This window comes from Phanerochaete carnosa (assembly GCF_000300595.1).
Source record: "Phanerochaete carnosa HHB-10118-sp unplaced genomic scaffold PHACAscaffold_4, whole genome shotgun sequence".
NCBI classification, from domain to species: Eukaryota; Fungi; Basidiomycota; class Agaricomycetes; order Polyporales; family Phanerochaetaceae; genus Phanerochaete; species Phanerochaete carnosa.
This window is the reverse complement of record NW_006767631.1, coordinates 1,823,605-1,846,693: the sequence shown is the minus strand read 5'-3', so window position 1 is coordinate 1,846,693 and position 23,089 is coordinate 1,823,605. Positions and strand designations below refer to the sequence as shown.

Here is a 23,089-nt window from a genome sequence, read left to right as displayed (position 1 = left end):
AAGAAGGACAGCGTTCTCCAATAGGGGAAACTTTTTCCTGCCGTGAAATCACATGAGGTGGGCCGGCCTGGCCGCCTAGGGCCGCCCGTGGTCCCGCCTGGGTTTTCCAATCCAGGATCCCGGAAAGTTCAGCCCGGCGGCAGTGACGAGTCTCGCGGCCTGTGATACGGCGACATGCAAAAACCTCCGCGCGAAGAGGCGGAAGACGGGAGTCCGCGCGAAGGAGCGGAAGACATGAGTCCGCGCGAACGCGCGACCATCCTGTAAATTTTCCAGACACGGAGGGTTGGCGCGGCCTTGGCGTTGTAAGCTGCGTGTTGTGCAGAATGGACCACACGGCGATGTCACTTCAGCTTTAATAATAGCGTTCTTTCCGGGACGGGGCCATATCGGCGTTCACCAGGTCCCCAGCTGCTCTGTGGCCCCTGGGAGTGCATAAGGACGTCGTTGATATCGTAAACTACGATAAGGTCTACAGCGGTTGATGTGCGAGCTCGAACAGGGCAGCTCGAAAGATATCATGCGTCATAATGGGCGTTACAGCTCGAAATTGTCGTTCCTAGTATTCATCTGCCGAACAAATTCCCTCGATGCCCGATTGGCCTGTCAGCGGGGAAGTGTCACCGTCCCTTCGCGCGGAGGCTGGGCCTGGCAGACTCAGACGACTGCCTGAGAAGGATCCGTCCGGATATGAATTACCATGTCCTTGACAGAGGCTTGGTCCTCGATAGGGAGCTGTAGCCATAATCAGCCAAAGATCCGGCGCCGGCGCAGGAAGGCGTACCGTGGGATATCCGTTCTCGTGACATCGGGCGCAGATGACAGCGATGCTGCTGGCATGCCTAGTAGTCAGTGGGGCGAGCGGCATTGCAAGCGCGGGTTCAGGACGCCGGCCAGATTGAAGATAATTATCAGGCATGTTGAAGCTTCGCAGTAAAGTGTCAGCGTCTTGGACAGGGAAATTACATCTTGATGAGCTCACGATGCAAGCAGCGAGTTTGCGTAGACTGCCGTGGAAACATCGATGAAACCCAGACACCTTTACAATAGAAATCAAAGCTTACGGTTGCCTAAAGGGAAAAAGACTGCGATCTGGTGTCAGGACATCGAACGAAGCGCGGCGGTAATATGATTTCACTTGCGATGAACACGTAATTGTCCTGCATTGTGACATACTGAAAAATGCCATGTGAGTCTGGACAGCCTCAAGTGAGTGGAAACATCTTACCGTGATAAGGCAGGCCAAGGACACCATGCTGCGGAAAGCATCAGCCAGGCACAGTAGGTGACGGCGCGTCTGACTTGCCTGGTCAGAAGTCCGGTATGTATGGTGTACATGATCAAGATGTTGATGTATGAGTCGGTCCTGTACGATGCAATCAGCGCGCGTGGACACACAGGCACTAGAAGTGTGAGCTTACTCCCAGCTCAATTTCTGCTTTCTGTACTGGGCAAGCAGGAAGCACAGGACGGCCGCAACGAGGCCGTCGATGATGAAAAGCATGGACAAGTCCAATTCCAAGAGCCACTGTAAGCCGGACCCTCAGCAACAAACGACCCCGTGGCAACTCGAGCTCGCTTACCTGTATCTCGGCAAACTTAGTCAACGTCTTGCTCTGAAACCTAAATCCCGGATGAGTTCGCTACTTGAGAGATTTGCTAAAATCAACATACGCCTTCGCAGAAGTCGCTATCGAACGCAGAAGCTCAGCACGACTCGCAGGCTGAAGATAAAAATTCGCTTACACAGAGTGATACTGAATAGAGCCAGTACGCAAAGGATCTGCCAGGGAAGGTTCAATATGGCCAGAGGCCTATCCAGGAAATCGACGTACCAAAGGAGAAGCGTAGTAAGGGCTCTTGCAGCTCACTGATAGTAGATGCATCAGCTACAGTTGCTGCCCACCACGGGCAGACCGCTTACATATCCAGATCCTGTAAATGAACCAGCTATGCATGGGATTAAGTCAGCGGTCATATTCGAGAGCGTGGCCCAGATGTCAGCCTTTGACACACCATCGAACAATCAGGTCATTGATAGCCTGACCGTCGCATATTGCTTGAGCAGTCGAATATTGGGGTGACTCGTGATACGCACCGTCAAGACTATTCCTGCCTGGGGAAGTAAAAGCGATAAGACCCCTCGAACATGAACTATAGCAACACCCAGACGTACTGCAATACTCCTACAGAAAAAGCAGACAACGTGAGCGTACGTAGACTGAAAAAGTTTGGGGAAGCGTACCAAACCATGTCTACGATGGCTGGAGGGTTTGTGAAGTTGAGGATGGTGTACCTGCATATTATAGCGGTCTGTCAAAGAGCTCCATGATAACGACAAGGCCTATGTTCACCAGTAAAGCGGATGGATAATCAAAGCCATGTGCAGGGTGTTTAAAGCGCTGCCAGTGGACCAGGTGAAGACGCAGTATGACGAAAGTTGCAGGAGATATGTACCATAAGAGAATGACCTGAGAAAAATTGGTTTAGCTGGGCCATATTATGTCTCGACGAACTAACTGTTGCTTTTGTATATCTATTATGCCTGGACGCTCCGGTCTGGAAAAAAATGAATGATTGCAAGAGTGTGATCCCATACACACTAAAACTGCGTCAGCACAGAGTATGAAAGAATAGGCAGGCAGAAACAGAAATACATGGACGTAACAAAGCCCCCAATGGTCGCTGCTCCGAGTGTGCTGGAGGGAACGTAACTTTCATTTGCCGGAGGAACTGACGCGGACATGATGCGCGGCTTAGTGAACGGAAGTCAGAGGTTAGAGATATATATTGCGCCGAAGGCTTGTCGTGCTGCGAACAATCTCTGGGAGCAACTTGAGCGGGGTTGCTCGGTGAGGGTCGTGGGGAGGCCGGGGAACTGGGTGCCCGACCTTCCTGCCCAGTAGATGATCATTTACTCGGCGATACAGGGCGGCAACCAGAGAAGCTGTCCGGCTAGGCAGTTTCACATCTGGGTATGATAGAGCCTCAGCCATAAATGCGAGTTGATTCACAGGAATGAAGACAAACCCAGTGTATCTCTGAAGAGTGTAAACAGGCGGCTTCACAGTGCTTAGATAACCAGATGACAACGTCAAATATGCGAGTAAAGGTTGAATATCGGGCACGTTCTAAGACTGAGATGATCATACCTAAGCACCTTGTGTTCCGGAGCGTTCAAACACTGGCCGGGAGTCTGCATTCAGAGATCACGGAATTTTACGCCGTAAATTATGAAATGCAGGACAAACATGGGCGTGCGAGGCGTTCTCCAAGTTCCCGAGCGGAAACAGCGAGACGTTCATTTGACCAACTCAGCAATTGAACGTCCGTCAGTTGGTCTGGCCAGGAGTCCCCTCGGGATGCCCAAAACCTGGGACGATGATGTTTTAATTGAGCTCACCCTGAGAAAACTAGCAGCATGCGTACAACATGTGGACGGTGTGTGGGAGCATCAGCAAATAGCGGCGTTTTTAGTGTGCGTTAGATCGCACAAGCCATTGGATCATCCGTAGAACACGCGGCCGGCGGCGGCTATGGGGATATCATCGCCACGGATAGGTGATGAAGCTAGCCGCAAAGCGCTGTAGCTGACGACGCAAGCTAAGAAACCGTTACATCGCACACCGGCGTAGCAGTAGCTACAGCCCGGTTAATCAAACCTAAAACCAAGATCACGGACCCCCTTCAGCGCAAGACAAAAGTTGCCTTTGAAGCAGCTTCGTTAGCACTTGGGTGACAGACGGTTTGGTCTCCTCTCAGGCCCTTGTGTGACGAGGTCTCCAAAGACTCTCGCTCCGCCGTCCTGCATCTGGCATAATTATTATCGTTTACCATTCAGTCTTTAGCTCGATCAATATCAGCAAAAGGTTTGAGCCATGCATGCCGGCGCTCAACGTCCACATACACGCCTAGCGACCTCATCAGCTTAGCATCTGTATCATCTAGGTTGCATTTCTGCCAATAGTTATCAGCGTCACCATTATCGAGAGAGCGACTGACACCGACCTCAATCGTCCTGGCCCCAAAAATCAGATAATACAGGTCCGGATCTTCGAGCGTGGGCCCACCAAACGCAAGGCCTTTCAGCTCTTGTAAGGTCCCAGCAACCTTTGCATGGAGCTCAAGCTTGAATAGATGGTCCTTCACCTTCCCCCGAAGGATCACCACCACGGGCTGCGAGGGGGCGATGCTGTTTGGATCGTAGGGTACGTGGATAACGGTCGGGTGCTGCGGCTTGTCGTGGTTGATGCTCTTCTCGAACTCCTGGCGCATGGTCACAAGGCCTGGGCTGCTGGCGAATCTGTGGTGGTGATCGAGAGAATTCCAAACTAGCAGAGCGAGGATTGTCAGAGGCAGGTTAGGTCAACCAGGAGTTGTAGTACCTTGTGTGATGTAGCCAGTCTCATTGCCCTCTACTTCCAGCCCTCAATACGCCCTGCATATTATATGTCAACACGGACAGCTCTCAAAAGTTCGGTTGTGACTTACCGGCTCGATCCCTCCGCGTTTGCTATCTGCTGCAATGCATCGCCCACGACGGAGATTTGGTTCAAGTACGGGTCCGACGCTGGGAAAGTCAGTATCTCCACAACAGGTGCGTCGTAGCTCGATACCGTGCATCGACCATTCTCTTCACCGTCACCTAGTTATAAGATTCGCACTCGAAGAAAACTTCTCCGGCTCCCAGTGTGCAGCCGAAATATTAAAATGCCGGATCCACTGGTATTCCAGACGATTACATCATCTCTGTATGACTACGAGGGGAAGACCAGGACGTTGTGAGTTGTCATACAACAAATGCCGGCGACTTACCGGGACAACGACACTCGTCCAAGCTCGCTCAGTCTTCGCAAGAGGACGTCAGAGTACACCCAAGGCGCTATATTGCAATTTATCTCTTATAAAATAATCATCAAGGGTGATATCGTCAGAGTCGTCAAGTGCACGCGTAGAGCGTATAGAATAAGGGTCCAGCCTCATATCGGTGCAATGGGCGCACTGCCCTTCTCTTGTGCCGTCCGCAAACTATGAAACACGGTTAGCTCAATTCCGCAGTCGCGAGGCGCGATGCCCACCTGTAGTCGTCACCATTCTGTGTGATGTATCGCACCCACGGCAGAGCCTGGTATCCGCTCTTCTCGACGATCTTCAGGTACCTCACTTGTATGCCGGATACAGTGAAGTATGGGATCTCAAATTTGACGGTGATCGGAGCGCGCTTATCCATGCTCTCTTGCTCTTCGAAAACAAAACTGGTAAGCGATTTGGCTCGTATATACCATCGGAAATTCATACCTCCGCGGACACTTGGCAGACCAAAGTGCGCCCTCATGAGGAATTCTCGGCCACCGCTGAGCTGCTTGATTTTCCATACGAAAGCAGACTTGTCTGGCGCATATTGCACTGTTCCCGTCGACGCCTTTGGGAAGGTCAGAGCGACACCTTGGTGAGATCTGTCTTAAAACTTACCCTGAATTTCGGTGTATCAGCATCGTCAGGCACAGGGACGTATATCTCGACATTGTTGGCTGTACTTCGACGTTTGAACTGCGCTTTCACCTTCACCATGTATTCTACTCGGCTGCCCTTATGGTGCTCAACCTACGAGATCCGGTCAGCCTCCTGTCGCTGGATCGCACGACCAGAGCACGGTAGCATGTAGAGTCGCAAACTCACGGCAGCTTCGACCCACACCAAGGGCTTGACTGGTGTCGACAGACGGTACGACATCAGCTCAAACTCGCCGTCCGGAGGGATGAACGAGATAGTGCGGTCGTTCTCGAATCTTGAAAGGCGGACACATTGGTGGAACTTGACATCCTCCATCTCGATGGCCTTTCCGCGTGCGGCTGCACGCCTGTTAGCCAGAGCGGCGGTAATCGTATCACGCGAGACGTACTACGACCGGTACTCTCGAACATGACCTTATCGTTGAGGCCCAACCTCAACTCTGGCATGCCGGAGAGATAGCACTTCATCTTGACTGCGCCCAGGATCTCCGACCGTACAACGTTTCCGTTCGCGTTGACCTGTCCCAGACACTAAGCCAGGGTGATCAGGTAGCGTGAAGGCTGCCAGGACGCACCAGCAAGTTGACACTCTCGATAACGTCCAGGAAGACCTCGTTCTTCCGGTACCTGATGCCCTCCGAACGCCACGATACAGCGTTGGTGACGGCAACAGGCGGCCGCACTTGCACCTCGAGCTTGTAGGACTCTTGCGTGATGTACCTGCGGTCGCGCGCAGCCTCAGTATCTCCACCGGAGCATGCCTGAACCGAAAGAAGCACGTACTCCTGCAAAATCTTGCTCTCCGTCGTCTGCGGGAATCCAAAGTCCATCATCTCGTCCATGAGCTCGTAGATGATGACAAAGTTGTCGCGGATGGACTCCTCCTCGAGCTCCTTGAAGTACTCGACAAGGACCTGCACGAGCCGGTGCAGAAACAAGATGAGCTCAGCCGCATTCGTGTTTCTCTTGGAGAGCGCGAGGACTTTGCAGAGGGAGAGCAGAGAAACCGGGCAGCGTCAGCTTGGAGTATGGGTAGCAATGTAGCAGGGAAGCCCCACGCACGGTAGAGATTCGAGTGCCGAATGTGCATGTAGTTGATGCCCTCTCGCGAGAAGCAGGGCGTAACCTGCTGCCCCTCTTCCTCAAGTTCAAGTATGATCGGCATAAACTTTTCGATATATGTCGCAGGGACATCGTCTCGGTAGGATCGCTGAATGAGCGGTTTGCCCTTGAGGTCGAGAATGGCGATCAGGCTAGCCATGACGACGCGATTTAATGTACAGTCAGACCCCCCTCAGAAAGGAACTTGGCACAGGGTAGAAAGCAAGGGGAGTCAGGTCGTCCAAGGTCCGGTGGTCGAGATTGGTGAAGAAACTAGCAGTGGTGGGTGCGCCGTCGACGTATGCAGACAAGCGCCCGAAAGCGGGGAAAGGCTTGAGCTTGAGCGTGCGCGTGAGCATTAAGCAGATACAAATTCAGTATTACGGCAGACCCTTGACAAAAAGGGCTAGATATTTAAGATACATTGAAGACCCTGTAACAACCCTCTGAGTAAGAAAATAAGATACTAGCGACGCCTGGGAGCGAGCCAACTGAACCAAGTCCTGGACGTGTCTTCCGGGCTATCTTTCTTTAACAGCGGGGTCTCTTCGTGTGCACTGTCACGAGGAGCAGGCTCAGGGCTCGGGGTGCGAACATCACTATGCACGGCCTCGTTGACTGCCTCTTGCACGAGAATATCGCCTGCAGGCCCCTGCGTCACGGGTATAGGAGAATCCTGCAGCTGCGGGTTGCGGTCGGCCGTTGTCGAGGCCCCAGAGATTAGATTGCCAAAATCATCGATGCCCAGCCTCTTTTGACGGACTGTCCAGCAAAGACACATGACGAGAAGGATGCCCTGAAGGATACCAGCAGCAGCGTAAGGAGACCAAGCTGAAAATGGCTCGTCAGTCAACTCCTGCTTTCAAGAAACTTATAACTCACTTGTCCAATTCGTCGAAGGCCTATTGGCACGGATGTCAGTTATACGAATAATGCCAAGTATACCCAGAGCTTACCGAAGAGCAATGCTTAACACCATGAGGATAGCACCTGGCGTTTGTATGAGCATCATTGGAATGCTTAAGGCCCCAACGAGCTTGTGACGGTAGGTGTGGACAATCTGCGGCAGATACTGGAATGCAGCTAAAAGTGTGGAGGTGATGCCGAGGAATGTAGCCCATAGGTCAACTGCATCAAACTTTCGCGGTGTACTCGGGGGCGGCCGCGTTCCCAAGAGGATGAACGTAATGAACAGTATCAAGAGGCTATCAGACGTCTTAGCGAGCTTTGAAGAGAACGCTCAGGAGCATGGGTACGTACGTATACAAGAGGACAACCCAGGCCAATGTAATGGACAGACGCCATTCATCACGCTTGACACCGGTTTTGATGTGTTGAGGAGGCCGATTATCGTACGAGTCCAGGTCGACAGTGGCATACTTTAGATGAGCCGGGTAATAAATCATGTATAATACTAATCTAAAGGAACTCAAGGTCAGGAAATGAGCCATGTATAGTGTGAGATGAGCCTCACATCATCGTAAAGCAGGCCCATTGCAAAGCTAGCTGGAAGACTCCCGCAGTAGATTCGATACAGTCGCCGACGCTCTGTTTAGCCTATGAGTGCTTGGATTAACAGGGCGAGCTCTGAAGCTCACCAGAACTCGACAGCATTTGATGATACCCCATTGCATGACCACGCTACACATCGTCATCGAAGTGTTATATACGTAACGCACAGGGACGTACATGTTCAGCATCCCTGAAGCGGCTGACAGGCTGCCAAGCAAGAGAAACCACGGACTGAACCCCTCAGACGACTTGGCAAGGATGATCCTTAGATGCTAAATTGACAACGGAACTGTTAGATATATTCCATTCACGATAAGACTACTTACCTGTGGAAGGTATGATATGACGAGACCGACGCACAGTCCGCCGGTGAGCACGTCTGTGAAGATATCGTGAATCTATGCGGGTGGCGATGAGAGAAAGATTATATCTTCGCATTTCGCCACATACAGGTGTGCATGATTCAGACATGGCTGATGAGAGCAGAGAGCCACCGCCAACGGCGCGTCGTACGGCACTGGCTCGCGAACCAAGGCGTATGGAAGCGCCGGCTTGAGGGCGCGCCTTAAGCACGTGGTCTCCTTCCGTATTTGGTGAGGCCGCCCGTACAGAATTTTCGCAAAGGCCCGTTCACGAAAGCGCAGAGGCCGCCTGTTACTCTTTGTCCCCTCTCTCGCCCGCTCGCCGTCATGTCGCACGTTGTAGAGCTCCCGATTGTCCCGCCTCCAAACCCTGCGGGTTGGACTCCCCCGGCCTCCTCTGGAAAGTCCGTCGCTCGTGAGTTTCGCAACTTCTCCGGAGGCTGAGAAGATCACCGCTCATACCTCTTTCGACTTACAGCCTTGGTGGAGCGTAGACTTATCCCCGCAGGCCCTGCATACCTTGCACATGTCAAGCGTGCTGTCCATCAACTAACGTTCGAGGAACACGACAAACACGCGGAGGAAGAAAGAAAACGCTTTGAGACACTGAACGGTGTTAACGGCAATGGCGAGGACGATCTCGGAATTGGTGATGAGCCTGAGACTGAAGATCTATTGAGCCTTGACCCTAAGGAGTGGAAAGTGCGTCGCAAGGTCAAGGTGCTGTCTCTCCGCCTGACTGATCACGATACAGAAACAAGATCACTATGCTGTCCTTGGATTGTCCCACTTGCGTTACAAGGCAAACGATGAACAAATCAAGGTCGCTCGTACGCACGACCAGGCTCATACTGCAAAGATGTCTTTTACTGACCAAAATACATCTCAGATCGAAAAAAGGTGCTCAAGCACCATCCCGACAAGAAGGCGGGCGTGGCGGGCGACTCCAACGACGACGCTTTCTTCAAGTGTATACAAAAAGCGATGGATGTCCTCAGCAACCCCGAGAAGCGCCGCCAATTTGACTCCGTGGACCCTCACTTCGAGGAACTGGAGCAGGAAGTACCTACCGAAAAGGAGGTCAAAAGCCACAAGAACCCCGACGCGTACTTCTTCGAGATGTTCACTCCCATCTTCGAGCGCGAGGCGCGCTTCAGCCGCAGCCAGCCTGTCCCCATGCTTGGTGCGGTCGACGCCTCCAAAGAGGAAGTCGAGGGCTTCTATCACTTCTGGTACAACTTCGACAGCTGGAGAAGCTTCGAGTACCATGACAAGGAGGTCAACGAGGGTAGCGACAGGTACGTGTGCTACCTTTGAGATACTCTGTTCCCCGTTAAAAACAATGCAGCCGTGATGACAAACGGTACACCGAGAAAAAGAACAAGTCGGAGCGTGCTCGTCGCAAAAAGGAAGACACCGCCCGTGTCCGTCAGCTTGTTGACCTTACTCTTGGCCTAGACCCACGCATCAAGCGCATCAAGCAGGAGGAGAAAGCAACTCGGGAAGCCAAGAAGAAGGGCAAGGCCGGTGGTGCGCAGAACGGCCTGACACAGAAGCAGAAGGAGGAAGAGGAGAAGAAGCGTGCAGAGGAGGAGGCTAAGAAGAAGGAAGAGGAGGAAAAGGTGTGTCTTGGCTCCCGTCCTCCCATATGGGTTTGATGCTCATGCTAGGACGATAGGCCGCTCGCGCCGAGGCAAAGAAGGCCAAGACCGCTGCAGCGAACGCTGCCAAAAAGGCCCGTCGTGCGGCGCGTACTGTGGAAGACGACGCCGCCGCATAAGCATAAATGGACTGTATCTACTACTTGTGGCATTTTGTCGGTCTTATATCGCCTTTTCCGCCGAACACACTCATGTTGCATTGTCTTAGAAGCTGTTGTCGCATGTCGCACATGTTTTACTAATGAACATCTTTGGATTCTGTAGTTTGCCTTCACAGTATCCTGCAGAGTCTGTGTGATCCCCGTTCTCATCACCCAAGGTCTCGATCAGCGTCATTTTACCATAGACCACAATGGCGATCGGGTTCTACACTATCGAAGAGCTGGCACAATGGCTGACACGGAGGCAGTACGTCGATTTCTTGCAGATGTCAGCCTCGAAACCGATATAAAATCCGGCCTTCTGCCCGCCTGGAGAACAACCGCAGCTTTCTTACCGCCCGCCACCTTGTCTACCTTTCGCAGTCCTATCCACCACATTCAGCCATGCTCGCCTTCACCACTGAACTCGTTCTCTGCGTACTCTCTGTGCTGGTAATTTCTGCGTCGGCAGTGCCCGCTGCACCGACCAAAGTGGGGATGGACTTGCCCAAGGGTGTCCCGAAGGTGAACGATCACACTGGCGCAGCTATAAACGTGCCTGTACGTCCTCCTTTATCACTTCCCAATTCACTGGCGCCATGGTAACCAACATCGCTGCAGCACAAGAAGCGTGCCATCTGCGAGTTTGCCGTTCCTGGAGAATACCCGGGACCCGCGAATGAGCCTTTCGCCGGTGCTAATCCAGTTCGGAGGGAGGTGTGTCACGAGTGAGCAGAGATATGGGGAGGATACGATCTAGTGTTGTGGACACCAATGCATATACGCCCGATTTTTACTAGCTGTAGCTCAGGTTCTGAGGATGTGCGGCTAAACAAAGCTAGCGGTAACGCTGACATTTGATTTGAGGCTGACCGTCCGCCCGCCACAAAGCCAGATCGAAGCGATAAGCGCTCCGCGATGACAAGGATCTTATTATGAAGGTCGTGGACAAAAATGCATATTTTGCGTTGGCAGTGCCGGACCTCATTTCCGCAGTGGTCTGCAGCTTATTTCACTATAATATACCTAATTTATTCGCGTGTTAGTGAATCCATATGCATCTACACTCACCATTGTGCACAGCGCTGCAAATAAGTGGACTCAAGCCGCATTTCGTCCGCATCAAAACTCGTTCTCGCTCTCGTTTTCGCGCGGCGCTTATCATAGATTTTCCTGTCTAAGCGATTACTATGTCTAAATACGGAGAATCTGTGATGAATACTGATGCGCAAAGGTGCACGATTGTGCACATAAATGCCATACCTAGCTACTAAAGCCAAGACTCTCATAACTCTAAATTATGTCTGTATAGGTGCACAAAAGTGAACGGATGTGTACTTATTTGCAAGATCATGCACAACAGTGAGTATGGATGCACGTAGATTCACTAACATACGAATAAATTAGGTACCGGTATATTACGATGAAAATAAGTTGTCGACCGCTGCGAAAACAAAGTATTTATTTTTGTCCACCTTCGACCTTCATATCTTAGCCACAAAAGAAGGGCTGACATATCTGTGCAAAACAGCATGGTCTGGTAGTATAGGTGTATAAGTGTTTGACGTTATGTTTGGTTGCTGGGTTCAATCATGTCCATTTTGTTTTAATTACGCCAATAAACTTGAAAATGTCTTAGACACGCACAGTGTCTTACTAGGCTCCGACCACTCAGTACGCGTCCCATCAACTACCGAGTAAGCTGGTCACGAGTCTAGTGTCTTACCCACGCCCATGTCTCAGCCAAGGGTCAGGGCGTTATAGGTGTAAGTTCGAGTGGCTATTCCGTGAAACTGTTAGGAAATTTGTTCAGCGGAGCATCCTCTGACTGATCCGACCAGCCCACCCGTTTAGTGTGCCCATTTAGTTTGCCTCTCGTGTTCCCATGGAACCACAGGTTTAAAGATCGAAAAGCCCTGCGGGGGGAGACATCATGTCCCTGGAGCTTTATGCCATGTCGGTCTCCGACAACCCGTCCTCGCAGCTGGGATGCATCTCCCACACAGAGCCGGAGAAGTCTACCGATGGCCGAAGCTTGGATCATGGTATATCACAACCCATTGAAGACAAGTCAGCCCCTTCCAAAGGCCCTTCAGCCGAATCTGCCAATCCGCGATCGTCTGCCATACTGTTATTTGCCCTTTGCATCGCGTTACATGCCCTCCTGATCATCGGATGCATAGGGCTCATCGTCTTGCATTTTACATTATCCGGCAGTGCAATCACTTTTAACCCGGACCGCCTGAGCTTCGTCTCGGGGAACATATTCTATTACGCCACAGCGTTTCCAAATACCATTATCAAGGTAGGATATCTCCCATACACTCTTCGAGATGGTCTCACGCTAATTCTATTATACGTTCAGGTCTACGTCAACATTCCCCTGCTCGTTGTCACCCAAACACTTGCTGTCAAACGTAATGTGCATGTCAGCCAGACTCTCACATCCATCCACGACAAATCTTCTGCTTGGCTGGGGCTGGGTGCTTCTGCTCCGGTCCTCTGGCGCTACCTCACAGCTTTCGTCAGCAGGAAAGAAGACAGAGCTACCAAGAGAAGCGAGCTGCCGGCTTTTGTTGGGGTCTTATTGATCGCTATCTACCTCTTATGCGGGTTATTACTCGGCATCATCGCTCCCGATCTAGTCACCGTCGGCGAGACCGTGAAGGGCAAGGGGACTTTCCAGAATATCACATCAATGCTCCAAGGCATTAGCAACGATGCGTTCGTGTTGCCTACCCCCTTGTGAACAACATTACTCATGAGCTGCGCTTAGTGTTCAAGAAGCATTCCCTGTTGTGGACATCATGCCTTTGTTAACGTACTCTGGTAATGTCGTGACAGTCGGACTTCAGGACAGCCTAATCTACGACGTACCCACTTTCTCCGTCACTGCGTCTGTCCCAGTCTCCGGCACAGCCTTTGGGGTGAACTGCGGGCAGATCCCAGAGCTGTCCCAAGTTCAGTCGGGAGACGGGTCCTTCGTCATCCATATTGATGAGCAGCTTCAGGATGTGGTAATTAACCCAGGTGCGTTAGCTTGTCAGTTTCCAGTATCTTCACAATTGTAACATTAACTGGGCGTAGCATCAAAGCGTACTCTGAATGTTCGCCCTGCGTTGTGGCAGAACACGTCAAATACATCTCCTCCTCCCGCTACACTCATCATTGCATCAACCTTTCCCATAGAAGATAACTCTCAGAACGCGAATGCCGCCGTTTTAGATTTGAACTCCGAGATAGCTCCCGTGGGATGCACGTTTGACTGTGGTAAGAGCGAAAGTAAGCGCGCTCTGTGGGAGGCAACTCATTGTATTGCATTCTCCTTAGGTTCGGTCAACGCGGTGCAGGCTGTGGCATGCAATGTGTTTTCCAAGGACTACGGCCACGGACATGAGGATTACGGCACGATCCTCGTGGAGACAGATGTATTCCCCCCCTTGGCCTCGACCAATGCCCCTATGCCGAGCATCAATCAGGTGTGGTCAAACTGGTCGCTTCCAGACACACCAGTTGAAGAACAGTCGCTTCTTAATATGGTTAGTCTGTAATAACTATTCACCAGCTGGGTACTGACATCTTGTGGCAGATTGGAAACTTCAGCCAACAGTCGCCTAGTAGCCGCACGACGTTGTTTAGTGTTATCAATGGGTCCACGGCCATGAACTACACACTGAGTATGTTAGAAGAGTAAGTCTTTTTGATTCTCATAGCGTCTCACTTTGACCAACACGTATCCAAAACCTTGCAGTAACATCATGGAATCATTGGGCTATTATAATCCGGACATCACTGTCGTCCATCTCAGCGATCTGGAGGATATTCTGAGCCAGGCTGTCGCTGCAGTCTTTTGGCGTGGTAGGCGTTTCTTGCGGTTATAAGGGTAATTACCGCTTATGAATCAATTTCTAGCCGCCCTCCGAGCAGTCGATAGTGCTTTAGTCGAATCTAAGCCCCTCCAGGAATATGCTATTCAGGTGCGTATCCAACTGTTATGTTCGCTCAATTCTCTCACCTGGTTTCTCCTGCAGATAAGTAAGTGGAGTGTAAGTGTTTGCTGTCCTTTGTCGCCCTACACTAATATATTCATCGACGTATTACCAGCCCATCCTCGGCCTCGTCGTCTCCACAGTAATGCTCGTCGTCGCTGTCATGCTCACCTGGCTGCCGAAGCCTCACCCTGACGACGAGACTCGCCCGCAAGTGGACTCGTTTGGCGTGCTGGAGCTGATGTGGTACCTCGGTCAAGATCGCAACCACCTCTCGGACCACATTGCGCAGGCCGTGCCCGACCCGACGCTCGAGCATCTGCGCGACTGGGGTAAGAAAGAGCGCCATAGGTTTGCGGACGACGATTGGCCACCACAGGACTAGATGCAGGAGAAGTGAGCAAGCGATACGCGATAGGCTCGTTTGCGGATGCCTGTACTATGGCGGCAATTTCATCTTCTGACGTAGATACGACTTGTCTCAGTCTCCGTAATACATAGTCTTACCTCCTCAGTGTACCGCTCTTCAAGTTTGCGCTTGTTGCCTTCGCAAAATAGAGAGCTCGAGATGTATGTTCATAGGGCTATGACCACACATCTCGAGCTCAGGCAGCCACGTACGGGGGGCAGGCGCCGACGTCGTATTGCCACCTGTGTCATGTCGAGGCTCGAAGATGGAAAAATTTGATCACTTAACTATCAGAACGGTTGATGGGGTACTGGTGGCACTCGATATCTCGTCGCATCCAAGGGCAATGCAATCGCAGTGAAAACACCTGGTTTCGCGAGTGCTGCTGTGTCGTACCGCCTGAGCGTGCGTGGGTAACTTTGAAACCCGGGATGGGACGGGAGTCAGCTGACCGGTGAGGCGCCCAAGGCGCCTGGAGCTTTGTGGCGTGTATGATTGTATTGTCCAAATCCGGAAGGCGTGCTGGTGATCCAGCACTGCAGCGCTCAGCCTAGTCTCGTTTCCATCCGCTCTTAACTCCGACGTGTAAACACTGTCGGCCAGTGCATCGGACTTTGAAAGCAAAGTGCACTGGCTCGTTAGAGCGTCTGGTCCACTTGGATCATCCGGGGGGGTCTCGTCCGCACGTGACTGACGCGCACACATACCGCGCCCGTAGCCTGCCGTTGGCGGCTATTTGGGCTGCAGTGGTACTCTCCGTTGCAGGGGGCTTATAAAAACACAAATGTACTCAAGAATATATCAGAGGCACTTTTACATATATGTCTGACTGCATACACGAACGCCTTACTCATCACCAGCAACTTGGCGGTGCGCAGGCGGTCACTTCCTCAGGGAGCGTGTAGATCACGTGCGAATGAGGCCCCCCAGACATTCTAGCGAGAGACTGCACATCACCATTGATGTCCGACGCAGTCTCCGACCGGCGAAGTCCGGGCGCGCTAGAATGGCTGGGGACGAGACTACGCTCAGCCTTGGTCGCCCCGCATTTTTTTCTCCGCGGAAATGGCTTATCTACAACCACAGAGAACCGAAACAAGATAACTACTCACCTCTGGTGCGAAAAGCGGAAGAACAGGTTTGGAATGATCAACGGCTATTCTCTTCAGAATCCAGCGACTGCAGACGAGGGCCTTGAAATTACACGACCACAGCAATATACGGTCGTAAGAAGAGCAATTGTTTACTGCATTGTCTGAAAATGCGATGCGAACGCAATACAAATTCCGCAGCACGGGCCCATTCACGGTCCTGGGAGGCTCTGGTGCGCATCGCCCTGAAGAAATGATACCTGTTGAACAGTCTCAGCTGATGGCCGCTACAGATCGGAGCGCCGCTCAGCAACAATGAACGCCACGAAAGGTGTCCAAATCTATGGACAGCCTGAGGCCTCCGTTCTCCACGGTGTATGACCCGGAGCGCTTCCCTAAGGAAGAAAGCCAGAAGGCGGTATTTGACGCGCTTATCTCTCCCGCGTCCGTTCGAAGCATGAGCGAGCGGTTCGCGGCGGTTCTTAACGGACGCGACCAGATTCCGCGAGTACAACAGGTAGATGGCCTGAAGAGGGCTCGGAGCTCCCGAAAATGGAGGATAGCTGAGGAGCCCTACCAGGATGCACCCGGAAGAGCACTTTCCCAACTCTCGGAGAGACAATCCCGCAATACTACGTGCACGAACCGCGGAAATTTGATGGTATGCAGCGACTGAAAGAAGAGGTCACCTTCCTTCTGTTCTTGTCCACGCGTTTGTCCTTCCGTGTGTCGCTCCATATGACGCCCTATCTGATTCTTTTCCTAGGCTGCTTGAGCACATGAAGAAGTATGCAGAGCGAAACAGGAACGACGGACCGGCGGATCCCTGTACCCTAGGATCGCAGACTCGGCGTCCCGAGTAACTTGTACTGATTAAGTTAACTATTAATAGGGATGTGCCACTCTGCTTAGTCGTATTAGTGGAGCAGTCTGGCGGCGTAAATGCGAGACCGCGGCACTTCAATGCTCCTACTACCACCCTGTAGCGCCATAGACGTCTCTCTGGAAGCTACCGCTCTTCCGAGAGACTTAGTTGTGAGCCTACGTGGATGGTTATTTGCACACTCAATATTGCTGCATGCCTCATCCGTTCACGGCATCGCTAACAATTGTCTCCGAACTGGCAAGGCAACCTGTAGATGACGACCAGCAGTGGCATCATGACTGATTTATGCCCTCAGCAAACCGTCTGAATATCATCATTCCGCAGTGAGTATCCAGACATGTAGAGAGGCCATCTGCGCTAACACACAAGGTTCATCGATACTGTTTGTATCTAGGACGGGTTGTCAACCGGTCTCGTACCTGGCTGATCAGCGTTTCGCCCGAACATCGAACGCTCGCTAGGGACTCTGATCAAACTTTCCTCTCGCGCCGCGGACTTTGAGCGTTTGACAGCCGCCTTTTGATAAGCTCTGGTTCGGGATTACACAACTGCTTGCAGGAATTCACGTTACCATCTTCTTAGGTACTATAAGGCCTTCCAAGAGATAGAGCTACGTCGAACTCAGTACGCCATGGTCCTAGGAAACGAGGCCCGAGCTGCGTGCCGGACGGAAGCAGTCCTTGAACGCCTGCTCAGCCCTCAGTATACAATGCCTCCGATGGCCGAGCCCTTTTGGCAATGACAATGACGCGGCCCTGCTGATCGTCAGAGCCCACTTGATGGATGGTATCAGCGCTGAGTTCCCGCACCGTTTAGAATATGTGAGCTTACTTGGTGTGCGCTTTGGTAGTTCTATTCAACGGAGCGTCCTCTGTGGCTGACTCAGCCAGCCCACCCATTTGGTGTGTCTCTCCTCTTCCCATGGAACCGCCGATTTAAAGGTCAAGGAGACTCGGCTCTGGGAGTAAAGCATCACACCCCCGAACTTTTGTGCCATGTCGGCCACTGACTCCCAATCCTCGCGGCTGGGACGTATCTCCCAGGCAGAGCTGGACAAGTCCACCGGCTCCCGAAACTCAGACCATGAGATACCTCAGCTCGTTGGAGACAATCCAGCTCCTTCCAATAATGCCCCCGCCGAATCTGCCAGTCCGCGATCGTCTGCCATACTTCTATTTTCCCTCTGCGTCATGCTACATGCCCTCCTGGTCATTGGATGCATGGTGCTCATCATCTTGCATTTCACGCAACCCAGGAGCGCAATCAGTTTCTCTGGAAATGGCCTGAACGTAGTCCAGTGGAACATATTTTATTATGCAACAGTGTCCCCGAACACAATCATCAAAGTAGGCTCTCTCTCTCTCCAATACGCTCAGCTTTTGGATAGTCTCCTCATTAACTCTGCCATTCGTTCAGGTCTACCTTGTTCCCACGCTCTTTATCACCCAGAAACTTGCCTTCAGGCGCACCGTCCACGTCAACCAGACTCTCACGTCCATCCACGACAAAACCTCGGCATGGTTGGGTCTAGGTGCTACCGCTCCCGTGCTCTGGCGATATCTCACCGCTTTCATCCGCAAGAAAGAAGATCGGGCCGCCAAGAGAGGTGAACTTCCCGCCTTCGTCGGAGTCTCCTTGATTACTATCTATCTCAGCTGCAGTCTATTGCTCGGTATCATCGCTCCAGATCTTGTCACTGTGGCGGACACTGTCGGGGACACGGGAAGCTACCAGAAGATTGCGTCGAATCTTCAGGGCGTCGACAACGATGCGTTCGTATCGTCCGCTGTTCCGCAATCATTGTTACTCATGGGCTGTACATAGTATTCAGGAAGCGTTCCCCATCGTGAACATCCTGCCTTTGGTCAGGTATTCAGGCGATATTGCAACAGTTGGCCTTGAGAATAACCTCATCTACGATGTACCCAATTTCGCCACCTCTACTGGGTCCGTCGGTGTCCTCGGCAAATCCTTCTGGGTGCACTGCGGGCAAATTCAGGGGGCGTCACAGGTTCAGTCGGACGACGACTCTTTCGTCATTCATGTCGAGGAACAGCTCCAGAATGTAGTCATTAACCCAGGTGCGCCCATGTATATCCCGTTCCCAATATCACGGAAATTATAGCTAGAAATTAGCATCGAAGCGTACCTTGAACATTCGCCCTGCGTTGTGGCAGAATATATCAGATACATCTCCACCCCCTGCCACAATTATTGTCGCATCAACCTTCCCCATCCAAGACGACTCTGAGGATGCGAATGCTGCCATTGTGAACTTAAATACCGAAGTTACACCCGTAGGATGCTCATTTGACTGCGGTAAGAGCTAGGTGAACGACCTCTGGAGCTTCATCTGACCATAGTACTTCTCTTCCAGATTCTGTTAATACGGTGCAGGTCGTCGCATGCAATGTGCTCATAACAAATCACGGCGAAAACGACGAGGTCCCCGTGGAGACAGACGTATTTCCCTTCCAGGTCAATGCTCCCACGACGATTACTAGCCAGGCGTGGTCGAATTGGTCACTTCCAAACCCGCCAGTCGGGGGACAGTCGCTTTTAAGCTTGGTTGGTCCTAAGTGAATGCTCGCTGAATAGGTACTCATACCTCCTGGCAGATTGGTAATTTCAGCCAGCAGTCGCCCAACAGCCGCACAACACTGTTCAGTACGGTCGATGGATCGACGGCCACAAACTACACTCTGAGCATTTTAGAGGAGTCAGCAGCTCTTGTCCTCGCAGCGTACTTTCATTTCAACTAACGTGCTCTTCTAATCTTGCAGTAGTATCATGGAAACGCTAGGATATTATGACCCAAGCATCCTCCGTGTTGACCTCAGTGAACTCGAGAACAACCTAGGGCAAGCTGTCGCTGCAGTCTTCTGGCGTAGTAAGTTTGCGGTGGCAGGAGCGATTGCAGCCTATTCACCCTTTTTATAGCCGCCCTCCGACAAGTGGACAACGCTTCGCTCGGACCAGATACTAGCAGCTACGCTCTGGAGTATGCTGTTCTCGTATGTGTTCAATACTTCACCCCGTCCTCTTGAACTTCTCTCATCCGATTCTCTCTGTAGATAGCTCTCTGGAGTGTAAGCCCTTGTGTATGCCTAGTCATTTCACGCCGATATATTCATTGGCGCATCTCAGCCCATCCTTGGCCTCGTCGTCTCCACAGTAATGCTCGTTGTTTCCATTCTGCTCACCTGGCAGCCGAAGCCAGATCTCGACGATAAGACACGCCCGCAGGTGGATTCGTTCGGTGTGCTGCAACTAATGTGGTACCTCGGCCAGGAGCGCAACCACCTCTCGCGCTACCTCGCACGGGCCGTGCCCGACCCGACGCTCGAGCATCTGCGCGACTGGGGCAAGAAAGAACAACATAGGTTCGTGAACGACGATTGGCCAGCTCAAGGCCAAGTGCAGGAGAAGCCCGCAGGCGAGACACAGTAGATTCGCTTGCAGATCCGCTTGTAGATTCTTTGGACATTGTAGGGTACGCTTGAAGCGCCCTCGGGACTATGTATCGCGAGGCACGTACAGTATGCCGACCAACAAGATTGTAAACAAGGTGGTACTAGTCGCAAGACAGCGGTTAGATAGATACTGCAAACAGTCTGCTTATCGGATGGCCAGGATCCCGGCCTGAGTACTCGACTTGATGCTGTCTTTCGGCTCCTTGCTCTTCTTCACCTTTGGCACCTCCCACAGTCGCCAGAATTTGAGGTTCTCGTCGCCGGCACCTGTAACGAGGACATCTCCCGCCGGACCAACAGCGCTCCAGAGCACGCGCGAATCGTGGGCGTCGCGGATTTCGGCAATGCGCTCCATTGTTGGGTAGCTGTGCACCATGAGCGCGTTCGTCGGGAAGCCGTGCGTCGTAACGAACTCCTTGCGGTGCGGCGCCCAGTGGATCGAAGTAATTTGGGAGGGCGTCACGAGCGAATGTAGCCGCGCGCCCGTCGTCGTGTTCCAGATGTGTACTGCCGCGTCGTTCGTGCCGCCGCCTGTTGCGAGCAGAGAGGGCTGCCATGGGCACCAGGCAACAGCCTACACGCACGTTCATTAGTGGCGCTGATGCGCATGTGGAAGTTATGCGCACCTTAACAGCGGCGGTATGGTTCCGCTTTGTCCACCTTGGCGTGCTGCGAGACCCAGAGGCCACGTTCACGTCACCGATACGCCCGTCCCAGACGTTCACAACATTGTCGTTGCCACCACTTGCCAGGAGCTCGCCATCCTCGCGCCACTTGAGCCCACAAATCTCGCCTTCGTGCCCCAACAGCTCCCCGACCTTGTGCCGCGCGACACGCACGTCGTGGTGCCAAATGCTGCCGTCGCCACAGCCGGAGCTAAGGACGTGCTGGTTCCACGAAAGACAAGCGACCTGCAGGCTGTGGCCAGCCATCGTACGCAGCTTGGTCCGTGTTTCGACATCCCAGAGCTCGACTTCACCTGTTCCGAGACCAACACCGAGGAACTGGCCGTCTGCGGAGAAGTCGAGCGAGGAGACATATGAGCCTTCGGGAGCCTCGCCGAGCTCAACGACCTCGCCCGTGTCGGCCCTCCAGACGTACGTTGTTGTCTCCAAGGCCACTGCAAGGGTGTTTTGTGAGCTCCAGGCGAGAACATTGAGGTAAAAGTCGTCGACAATGCCTGGGGCGTCTAGCACACGTTCCGGCTGCGTTGGGATTTTGCGGGCTTTGCTTGTCGTGGACGAGGTGGAGGTAGGGAGTGCGCCGGGACGCGCATACAGCGGGCGGACAAGCTCTCTTTGTTGCGAAAGAAGTGAATCTGACGAGGATGGTGGTGGGGGTTCGTGGTACGCGAGGATGCGTTTGTTAAGGGGTACACCTGCTGCTGCTGCAAGCCTTGCAGTGTGCCCTGGTGAAGACGGCTCGGTGTTCAGATTCATCATGTCCAAGGAGGCAGCGACCTCATCCACTGCGGTCTCTCGTGTTGTGATAAAGCGATCCCGGGTATCCCTCTGCGGCCGCCAGTCTGGGTCAGACCTTCGGAAACACATAAGTTAGGCAACTCACAGCAGGTTGCGACTTCGACCTGCGGGTCTCTGTCTTTGGTGGAGGCACGTAGTCACGGGTCACCACGTCAATCCTACTTTCCACGCCTCCCTTTCGGATGAGGCCGTTGCTGGCCTGCCGTCGCAGACGTTCTGTGACCTCGGCTGTACCAGAGGTACCACGCTTGGCCGGTGAGGCTGTACGACTGCTGCTTCCAGGCTTGCCGGTACTAACGAATGGATTTGTAAGATCCGCTTTATTCTTGCTCGGCGAGGTATGCAAGGAGTATCCGTTCACTCCTGAAATACCAGAGGCCGTCAGGGGCGTCCTGGTCAGGGAGCGTGCCCGCTGACGAGCTGAATTGCAGGGCGTTTTCGGATTGTAAGCCATAAATTTTGTGTACAAAAAATGCGGGTATCGTGCGTGAAGATCGTAGACAAGAAAGGATTGGATATCGCAGGAGGCAGAAACCACAAACACGCGCGAATCGCGCCTCAGTCCAACATCGCTCACGTGAGCGTTCAAGGTTCCATCACGACCCCGACCACTCCCATACGCGATCGCTGGACCCCGTTTGAACGTTCCTGAGCAGCAACCAGTGTCATCAGCAAAAAAATTACCCAATGATCTAATCTGGCCAAGCTAGATAAAGGCACCCATGAATATAAGTCAACCCACCCTGAGATTGCCATTGCCATAGTAGATAGAGCACCTGTATGATTTCTAAGGCTTACCAGCCTGGGGACCTTTATCATTCAGTTAAGGTTGGCAATGCATTACCAGGGAGCGCCAGGCTGGGTGGCATTTGCCAGGGCGCTCGCAAGATTTATTCAATAATCGGATCTTTGGGGGCCAGCTCGCACATAAAAATTTAAGATAGCAATTTATATATTCACAAAACTACAATAGGTACAAAACTCGTAGATAAAATACAACGGCGTCCAGAGGGTAGCGCTTTCGCAGTGAATGTGAGCGTCAGACAAAAAAGGCTGTCCCCGGAGCGGCCGTATACTTAGTGCACGATGCGCGTGACTTGTACCCTAGACGAGTTATGCACATAAATACCTATGTACGTAGACACCCGCAGACTGCAATGCGTACCGTGAGGATATTTCGCGGATCCCGAAGCACAAGAACGGGCCGTACAGCCTGTAGGAGCACTGTCAGTATGCGAGGTTTTAAAGACTGACTCAGAAAGACCTACGCCCCGTGAGTTGACGCTAACGCGCTCGCCGCTGCAAGACGGACTGGGCAGAGTCGTAGGTTGGGGTGCTGCGATACAAGCAGGCACCGCTTACTGAATGAAAGGGCGATGTCTTACGAGGGCCTGTACATGAGAACATCAAGGAATCAAGCGCATATATGCATGTCACATACTCTACATGTCACACTGAGAGCGATACGGAA

At 52.4% G+C, this 23,089-nt stretch overlaps 10 protein-coding genes across 10 annotated transcripts in view; 5 read left to right on the top strand and 5 right to left on the bottom strand.

The window, feature by feature from the left end:
- Positions 1–502: 502 nt before the first annotated feature.
- On the bottom strand, positions 503–2,939 carry PHACADRAFT_254109 (uncharacterized protein). The gene is made up of 21 exons (XM_007394560.1): positions 2,658–2,939; positions 2,521–2,602; positions 2,458–2,471; positions 2,355–2,402; positions 2,246–2,296; positions 2,177–2,186; positions 2,099–2,116; positions 2,017–2,042; positions 1,925–1,950; positions 1,836–1,870; positions 1,747–1,783; positions 1,675–1,690; positions 1,584–1,623; positions 1,422–1,528; positions 1,307–1,366; positions 1,229–1,256; positions 1,139–1,175; positions 1,065–1,085; positions 983–1,007; positions 785–926; positions 503–735 (listed from the first exon to the last, which is right to left on the bottom strand). Exons 1-21 carry the CDS (start codon positions 2,744–2,746, stop codon positions 658–660), a joined length of 990 nt encoding a protein of 329 aa, XP_007394622.1. The 5' UTR covers positions 2,747–2,939; the 3' UTR covers positions 503–657.
- An 814-nt stretch (positions 2,940–3,753) lies between these two features.
- PHACADRAFT_183375 (uncharacterized protein) lies at positions 3,754–4,336 on the bottom strand. Its single transcript, XM_007394559.1, has one exon. It carries the CDS (start codon positions 4,273–4,275, stop codon positions 3,838–3,840), a length of 438 nt encoding a protein of 145 aa, XP_007394621.1. The 5' UTR covers positions 4,276–4,336; the 3' UTR covers positions 3,754–3,837.
- Positions 4,337–4,726: 390 nt separating this feature from the next.
- PHACADRAFT_254106 (uncharacterized protein) lies at positions 4,727–6,865 on the bottom strand. Its single transcript, XM_007394558.1, has 9 exons — positions 6,576–6,865; positions 6,297–6,495; positions 6,089–6,233; positions 5,903–6,032; positions 5,680–5,852; positions 5,473–5,604; positions 5,299–5,422; positions 5,079–5,241; positions 4,727–5,028 (listed from the first exon to the last, which is right to left on the bottom strand). The coding sequence occupies exons 1-9, from the start codon at positions 6,772–6,774 to the stop codon at positions 4,980–4,982; spliced, it is 1,314 nt and encodes a 437-aa protein (XP_007394620.1). The 5' UTR covers positions 6,775–6,865; the 3' UTR covers positions 4,727–4,979.
- A 103-nt stretch (positions 6,866–6,968) lies between these two features.
- Positions 6,969–8,610, bottom strand: PHACADRAFT_141718 (uncharacterized protein). The gene is made up of 8 exons (XM_007394557.1): positions 8,577–8,610; positions 8,453–8,524; positions 8,213–8,398; positions 8,089–8,162; positions 7,875–8,033; positions 7,571–7,819; positions 7,497–7,516; positions 6,969–7,445 (listed from the first exon to the last, which is right to left on the bottom strand). Exons 1-8 carry the CDS (start codon positions 8,595–8,597, stop codon positions 7,081–7,083), a joined length of 1,146 nt encoding a protein of 381 aa, XP_007394619.1. The 5' UTR covers positions 8,598–8,610; the 3' UTR covers positions 6,969–7,080.
- A 169-nt stretch (positions 8,611–8,779) lies between these two features.
- PHACADRAFT_254103 (uncharacterized protein) lies at positions 8,780–10,411 on the top strand. Its single transcript, XM_007394556.1, has 6 exons — positions 8,780–8,903; positions 8,967–9,190; positions 9,243–9,318; positions 9,378–9,786; positions 9,837–10,110; positions 10,167–10,411. The coding sequence occupies exons 1-6, from the start codon at positions 8,816–8,818 to the stop codon at positions 10,266–10,268; spliced, it is 1,173 nt and encodes a 390-aa protein (XP_007394618.1). The 5' UTR covers positions 8,780–8,815; the 3' UTR covers positions 10,269–10,411.
- A 90-nt stretch (positions 10,412–10,501) lies between these two features.
- PHACADRAFT_194370 (uncharacterized protein) lies at positions 10,502–11,021 on the top strand (the record flags this gene model as incomplete). Its single annotated transcript, XM_007394555.1, has 3 exons — positions 10,502–10,578; positions 10,637–10,850; positions 10,911–11,021. The coding sequence occupies 3 exons, from the start codon at positions 10,502–10,504 to the stop codon at positions 11,019–11,021; spliced, it is 402 nt and encodes a 133-aa protein (XP_007394617.1).
- A 3,334-nt stretch (positions 11,022–14,355) lies between these two features.
- PHACADRAFT_254101 (uncharacterized protein) lies at positions 14,356–14,800 on the top strand. Its single transcript, XM_007394554.1, has one exon. The coding sequence runs from the start codon at positions 14,424–14,426 to the stop codon at positions 14,661–14,663; it is 240 nt and encodes a 79-aa protein (XP_007394616.1). The 5' UTR covers positions 14,356–14,423; the 3' UTR covers positions 14,664–14,800.
- Positions 14,801–17,830: 3,030 nt separating this feature from the next.
- Positions 17,831–20,033, top strand: PHACADRAFT_63701 (uncharacterized protein; the record flags this gene model as incomplete). The annotated part of the gene is made up of 9 exons (XM_007394553.1): positions 17,831–18,010; positions 18,081–18,445; positions 18,489–18,732; positions 18,794–18,983; positions 19,042–19,232; positions 19,283–19,383; positions 19,448–19,558; positions 19,585–19,684; positions 19,812–20,033. Coding segments are annotated over 9 exons (1,704 nt in total), but the record flags the coding sequence as incomplete, so codon positions are not given.
- Positions 19,948–22,143, bottom strand: PHACADRAFT_118761 (uncharacterized protein). The gene is made up of 3 exons (XM_007394552.1): positions 21,700–22,143; positions 20,764–21,662; positions 19,948–20,711 (listed from the first exon to the last, which is right to left on the bottom strand). The coding sequence occupies exons 1-3, from the start codon at positions 22,070–22,072 to the stop codon at positions 20,283–20,285; spliced, it is 1,701 nt and encodes a 566-aa protein (XP_007394614.1). The 5' UTR covers positions 22,073–22,143; the 3' UTR covers positions 19,948–20,282.
- A 432-nt stretch (positions 22,144–22,575) lies between these two features.
- PHACADRAFT_254097 (uncharacterized protein) overlaps positions 22,576–23,089 on the top strand; it is a 1,549-nt gene continuing 1,035 nt past the window's right edge. Inside the window, exons 1-3 of the mRNA XM_007394551.1 lie at positions 22,576–22,722; positions 22,784–22,830; positions 22,887–23,072. Coding sequence (XP_007394613.1) covers positions 22,705–22,722; positions 22,784–22,830; positions 22,887–22,983 — 162 coding nt within the window. The 5' untranslated portion in view covers positions 22,576–22,704 and the 3' untranslated portion in view covers positions 22,984–23,072. The remainder of the gene's footprint in view (positions 22,723–22,783; positions 22,831–22,886; positions 23,073–23,089) is intronic.

Coding starts and splice junctions, on each gene's coding strand:
- PHACADRAFT_254106 (XM_007394558.1), bottom strand. CDS start 6,774: ATGGCTAGCCTGATCGCCATTCTCGACCTCAAGGGCAAACCGCTCATT. Junction 5,853..5,902: donor GTTCGAGAGTACCGGTCGTA/GTACGTCTCGCG, acceptor ACAGGCGTGCAG/CCGCACGCGGAAAGGCCATC. Junction 5,605..5,679: donor TGGTGTGGGTCGAAGCTGCC/GTGAGTTTGCGA, acceptor CGGATCTCGTAG/GTTGAGCACCATAAGGGCAG.
- PHACADRAFT_254103 (XM_007394556.1), top strand. CDS start 8,816: ATGTCGCACGTTGTAGAGCTCCCGATTGTCCCGCCTCCAAACCCTGCG. Junction 9,191..9,242: donor TTGACCCTAAGGAGTGGAAA/GTGCGTCGCAAG, acceptor ATCACGATACAG/AAACAAGATCACTATGCTGT. Junction 9,319..9,377: donor TGAACAAATCAAGGTCGCTC/GTACGCACGACC, acceptor AATACATCTCAG/ATCGAAAAAAGGTGCTCAAG.
- PHACADRAFT_183375 (XM_007394559.1), bottom strand. CDS start 4,275: ATGCGCCAGGAGTTCGAGAAGAGCATCAACCACGACAAGCCGCAGCAC.
- PHACADRAFT_118761 (XM_007394552.1), bottom strand. CDS start 22,072: ATGGCTTACAATCCGAAAACGCCCTGCAATTCAGCTCGTCAGCGGGCA. Junction 21,663..21,699: donor GAAGTCGCAACCTGCTGTGA/GTTGCCTAACTT, acceptor GGTCTGACCCAG/ACTGGCGGCCGCAGAGGGAT. Junction 20,712..20,763: donor ACCATACCGCCGCTGTTAAG/GTGCGCATAACT, acceptor ACGTGCGTGTAG/GCTGTTGCCTGGTGCCCATG.
- PHACADRAFT_254101 (XM_007394554.1), top strand. CDS start 14,424: ATGCTCGTCGTCGCTGTCATGCTCACCTGGCTGCCGAAGCCTCACCCT.
- PHACADRAFT_254109 (XM_007394560.1), bottom strand. CDS start 2,746: ATGTCCGCGTCAGTTCCTCCGGCAAATGAAAGTTACGTTCCCTCCAGC. Junction 1,784..1,835: donor CTTACTACGCTTCTCCTTTG/GTACGTCGATTT, acceptor CTTCCCTGGCAG/ATCCTTTGCGTACTGGCTCT. Junction 1,257..1,306: donor CATACCGGACTTCTGACCAG/GCAAGTCAGACG, acceptor TGCTTTCCGCAG/CATGGTGTCCTTGGCCTGCC.
- PHACADRAFT_141718 (XM_007394557.1), bottom strand. CDS start 8,597: ATGTCTGAATCATGCACACCT. Junction 8,163..8,212: donor TCAAATGCTGTCGAGTTCTG/GTGAGCTTCAGA, acceptor TAGGCTAAACAG/AGCGTCGGCGACTGTATCGA. Junction 7,446..7,496: donor GCCTTCGACGAATTGGACAA/GTGAGTTATAAG, acceptor AGCCATTTTCAG/CTTGGTCTCCTTACGCTGCT.